Source organism: Nycticebus coucang, chromosome 12 (genome assembly GCF_027406575.1).
Source record: "Nycticebus coucang isolate mNycCou1 chromosome 12, mNycCou1.pri, whole genome shotgun sequence".
Taxonomy (NCBI): domain Eukaryota; kingdom Metazoa; phylum Chordata; class Mammalia; order Primates; family Lorisidae; genus Nycticebus; species Nycticebus coucang.
Window position 1 is genome coordinate 10,756,497 of NC_069791.1, and position 5,908 is coordinate 10,762,404.

At 32.1% G+C, this 5,908-nt stretch overlaps 1 protein-coding gene across 1 annotated transcript; it reads right to left on the reverse strand.

The window, feature by feature from the left end:
- Positions 1-874: 874 nt before the first annotated feature.
- On the reverse strand, positions 875-1,810 carry LOC128562467 (olfactory receptor 6C2-like). The gene has a single exon (XM_053557433.1). The coding sequence runs from the start codon at positions 1,808-1,810 to the stop codon at positions 875-877; it is 936 nt and encodes a 311-aa protein (XP_053413408.1).
- Between the last annotated feature and the right edge of the window lie 4,098 nt (positions 1,811-5,908).

Genomic DNA, 5,908 nt, shown 5'->3' on the forward strand with positions numbered 1-5,908 from the left:
AAGGAATGGGATATTTTCTCCATTCTTAGTAACTTAATTTCTAACCTGCAACTAGGATTTAGACATTATAGTGAAAATTTCTTATCCTTTAAGAAAAGAGCCTTTTCTCAGCTTTATTTAAGTTATTATTTTGTCTGTACAATCTGTGGATCTTTTCATTTTAAAATTTCAGCGTTTTACATGTGTATGTAAATGTGTGTGAATGAACTTTGGGATCCTAAAAAGCACATTTTGGGACATACAATTATAATAATTATTATTTTTTTAATACATTTATTGGGACATACAATTATAATTATTATTATTTTTTTATTCTTCAATTATATCATGTTACTTATTGATAATGGTGCTTTGAAAAAAATTTAGTTACATAAGATTATTACTGAGCTAAATGAGTTCAAGGATATTACTGAATTTCATTGCTTGAAACTTTCCCTCTTAAACTTGGAACTCAACAATTTTAATTTAATAAATTAAAATATTCAGCTCCATTAAGACCAGAAGAGGTAATGAGAACTTTAAATCAATTATTTTCTTGCAAGTCCAGGAAAATTTAAGATAAGCTGTTTGTTTCCTTGCTTGATGTGCATTTGTTTTATTTTTAATTTTTTATTTGCTAGATTAGAAATAAAATTAGGCTCACATTTTACTGAAAACATATTATCGTGTCTTCTAATTGGAATCTTATCATGGAAGAGGTTTGTTTGCAGGGAGAATTAAAGGTGTGAACTTGTGAGGTGGAGAGTATTTGTTCTGGGTTGAATAAATGTTTGAGAGGGTTATCCTGGCTAGAGATCAAATCACAAAGACACAGATCTGAAGCTTTATGGTTTATGCTTATCTTGGTATTTTACTTCTAGACTTGAACATTCTCTTACTTCTTTAAAACCAGTACGACTTTTTTGAAAGAGTCACTGAACGCTCGTCTCACTTGTTTGTTTCTCAGAGTGTAAATGAATGGGTTCAATGCGGGAGCAATGGACGTCATTAGTACTGTCACACCCTTGTTAATAGCCACTGATTCCTTTGCCGAAGGATTGATATAGATGAAGATGCAGCTTCCGTAGGAGATGGAGACCACGATCATGTGGGAAGAGCAGGTGGAAAAAGCCCTTTTCCTTTGCTGAGCAGAAGGGAATCTTACAATGGTCTTGATAATGTATATGTAGGACAAAACCACACCCAGAAGGGTCAGAATGAGGGTTAGGACAGCACTGACAATCACCAACTGCTCTATGAGCCATGTGTCTGAGCATGAAATCTTCACAACAGGAGACGCATCACAGAAATAATAATCAATTACATTTGAGTCACAGAATTTCAAATTTAGGAACTGGGTAAATGGTGGGAGTATAATCAACAATCCACCCATCCAACAGCAGATGACAAGGCTTCTGCAGACTCTGCTGTTCATGATGGTCACATAATGCAGGGGTTTGCAGATGGCCACATAGCGGTCATAGGACATGATGGCCAGAAGAAAAAATTCTGTTACTCCAGAGACATCAGTAAAAAACACTTGAATGACACAAAAATTATAAGTAATTAACTTATCACCTGTTGCTATGTTGTACAAATATCTAGGAATGCAAGCAGATGTCAATGAGATTTCTAATAAGGCAAAATTTTGTAGGAAAAAGTACAGGGGTGTTTTAAGGTGAGAATCCAATAAAGTGAGGGATATGATGGTCAGATTCCCAGTTATACTCAATGTGTAAGTGAGAAATAAAAAAAGAAATACTGGAACCTGAAATTGAGGGTCCTCTGTCAGTCCTAACAGGATAAAGGTTGTTATTGAGTGATTTTTCATCTCTGACTATTGAATTTTATTCAACCTTGTTATAAAATTTAGAGATTATTTTACTTGAATAAAGTGATATCAAAGCCAGATAGCAATAAACAGTTGACTACTGGAGACAGCAAACTAATTCGCATGTATTTCTTTTGTAATTGATATTTCCAATATTTGGGTTTGGCTGTACAATTGTTTATTCTATTGTTTTGATAGTTTGTGATAGAATTTCAAATATATCTTAAAAAGTTGTTCTGCCATTCCAATTTCCTTTTTTGTTTCAAGTTTGTAATCAATACCCGAGCACGAATTTTTCCATGTTACTAGATTAGACCCATAGTTTATTGTGATTCCACAAAATTTTAATTTCTTTTATATCTAAGCTTTATTCTATATTTTAAATGTGAATATTTTAATGTACTAATATTTTAATAGTTACTAGTTTTGTTCCTTGATAAAATGTAAATATGTAACAACTAATCTGGGCTCTGTACACAGGTTTGGTGGATTCATTTGCAGTTTGTATTTTGTGTTTTGCCGAAACACATGGCCTAGCCTGTGTTTAGGTTGTTTTGTTTTGTTTTAAAATGCAACTTTCACACTGTTGAATCACTCCTCTGTTTGGATTTTCCTCTGTTAGTCTGTAATGTATACTTAGCATCCACTGGTGTACACAATACAGAGAATTTTAATGCACAGTCTATCAATATTTGCCATACTTGGTCCAAGAATATAAAGCTGGAAAAAAGCATATTTATTTTATACTTTCGGTCTGTTCAGTACGGAAAGGTCTTCAACACCTTGTTAATATCAAGTTGAAAATGAAATTAGCAATACTATATATACTTTCCATGCACCGTGTATGTGCCTAACTGCTTATTCTTGATCTTCCGTCTCAGGGTCATATCTAGAAAGGCGGCTAAGACTCTACCATCCGCGCTGGCTGCTCTGTGTGTGTGCTCCCCTGGGAAGAACTGTGACCTCTATTTTAGCACTTCCTTTGAGAAAGCAAGTTTGTTGAAATCAGAGACAGTTGTCTTTTTTTTTTCCCCTGGGATAGCTACCTAAACCAACACAACCCTAAATTTATAATAAATGTGTCAGAAATATCGTGGTAGAAATACACACATCTCTAATTCATTGGCCCACACATTCAAAACTAGCTTCCTTCCTATTTGGGTTTCCTCTTGAAACATCTTTGCCACTGATTTTAATTATTTAAATTTCACGTATTTAACATTGAATGCTTTATTTTTGCATTTGAAACAAGAGTTCTGCTAGTGAATGAAGTCATACCACGAAGGTACAACGCTCCATGCTTGTGTCATCATTACCTGCCATGCTGACCAGACCGGTTGCTGGCATCTCTCTTGCTTTAGCTCTCAAGCAGGGGAGTATCTGTATTGCTGTTGGTGGCAATTTTTGCTTTCCTTAGGAATCTGCCAGTAAGATATTTAAGCTGGAGGTCAGGAAATGTGAATAACTGAACCCATAATTTTCACATCTATTCACTTTAAAATATATTTGTAAATAATTTTACATCTTTATAAGTACACTCAATTCCATTTAATTCCAATGCACTGTATTTGTGGAACCACGTTTTAAATCCTTCTTTACTTTTTAAAATACCTATTTCACAATTTTACCTCCATTAAAATATACTTATGAACATATTACAAGTTTGGAACTAATTTCTGAGACACTGGTATATTGCACAATTTCATAATATTCTCAGAAATGCAAATTCAAGGATAAAGCAGATACTTACTTAAAACTTTTGTTTATTTTTACCATTTTTATCTATAAACTCTGAATCATTGTTTTCCTTCAGCTCACTGTGTGATTGTACAGTACATGGTTTTTTGGAGACCTGTGACATTCCTGGGAAGTATAGGAACAATCCAGAACAGTTACAACAGATAGATCTAATTAAAGGGAAGGATACCCATTTAAGCCTTTCTGCTTCCTCCAATCCACTTCTCAGCCCAGTAACTTCTAGAGCTGTTTATTATGTGGTAAGATGTTCTTTGTACCCTCTGGGTTATAGTCTTTGTTCCAAGATAACCTTTGTTAATTCCATTTATTAATAATTTTAGATTTTATGCAAAGTTTGATAAAATAATTTTGTTTTCCAAAGATTTTTATATATAAAAAGTACAAGGATAACTAATTTTGTCAATATCATTAGATAAGTTGCTGCTTTAGGTAATTTTACTGCAGATATACAGTATTTTTCCTTAAAGAAGAGAATGAGAGTGTGGCAGAGACAATCTATTACAATCTGTAAATTCACACTTTCTATAACCATAAAAACTGGCATTAAAAAATCTGACTCAGGTCTGTGGATCTTTATATAATAATTTGAAGAACTAATTATATCTGATTTTGTTAAATCATGTCAAACCTGCCTCTCAGAGAAAATCATGATACAGATTTACCAAAGACGAAAGTAAATGAAGTAGTCACTGTACTTACTCTTCTAAGAGTTCACAACTTCAGCTGATTCACTAACGACAAGAGTCCTCAAGGTTAACTTGATGAAGAGGACCAACAGCAAAGGCTGGGGTGGAATTTTTTGTCTCAGTTTATGATTCTTCATTTACTCTGACTTGTGTTCTGGTACTCTGAATTTCTTTAATTTCCAACACACTGGGAAGATTTTCTATACCAAGGACCTTGATCCCTTTTTTTGCCTAAGAAATATTTGACTTATCTGGCTCCGGAGAGGGGCCTCTACACCAATAAGATTTACATTTGATTTAGTTCCTAAACCTGAGACTAAATAATAAATGACGAGTCCTTGGTGACCCACATTCAAACCTTACTAATGAGTCTTTTTTATAATGAACTTGGCAAAAGTACTGAAAGACACTGCAGTGCGGGCAGTGTCCTTAGAGACATACAGATGCCACAATAGCAACAGGTGCAGGCCAAATACAATGCCCAAAAAACCAGGTAGTGAAGAGCAAGTCTGCTTTGCCTGCATTTTTTTCTCTGCCATGTGTGAAATCAAAAGATCACAAAACTAACTTATTTGGTATTTCTTCTCCAATATTATAAAAGATAACATGAAAATACTAGAAAAACCAAAGCAATTATTTTTAATATTTTAAAGCGATATATAAATATTTACATAAATATTAAAAAAATACAATTTCCATTATTTACAACTAAGTTCTCTTTTTTTACCTAATCATATTAAGTATTAGGGTAACAATAATAGAGGTCCATTATTATGCATTTTTGGGAGCATCCATTCATATTCTAAGCCATTCTTACTAGTTTTAAATATATGTGCAACTATCACTAATACTTAAAAATGGCTTGATTTTAGTGAATTGCATGATTGTATCATTTTCACATACATTTAGTTTGTTGGGCCTTTTTATAACAGGTAATTGCTAAAAGAAACACACATAGATGAATTTCTAGAGGTAGAATTTTAGAATGAAAATATATTCATATTTTGAGGCTTTTATATTTAATTACTAATGTACTGTCAAAAAGCTTATACCAAATTGCATAGTAAAATTTAATTTATATCCTAGCTGGGTATTCACAGTTAAAAATTTAATACTTGCAGTCAAGTTTCAGGGTCATGTATGATGTTTTCATTTTGTGTTAATGCTATTGTGACTTATAGAAACTCATATTTCAGAAAGTATTTTTACATTTTTATTTCATGTTAATTTGTATGTCCTCTACGTGTTATTATTTTATTAATGGACTCTCACATTTTAATAAGAAAGATTATTTTTAATATTAATTTGACAACTGTTTACCTAACTATGTAAAAATAAGTTGCATCTAAGGAGAATTTACTTATTTATGTTTTGTTATATTTTGTAGTGGTTATCCTGAATAATATTTTAACACAGATATTTAACACTTTGAAACACTTGTAAAGAACTAGAGTCATAGGAAAAAATTGCGGTGTAAATTAGAATATATTTTGAGTTAAATATATTAAAATATGATATAATAATTTATGGAATATAGCTAAAGAAGTATTTAGAGTTCAATTTATATGTTACAGAGATATTTTAGATAATATGATATAGTCAAAATAACTAATATAAGTATTTGTCTTAAGAGGCTTTAAAACGAACAAATAAA

Bases quoted from the DNA above. Each gene is read 5' to 3' on its own strand.
- LOC128562467 (XM_053557433.1), bottom strand. From the start codon at position 1,810: ATGAAAAATCACTCAATAACAACCTTTATCCTGTTAGGACTGACAGAG.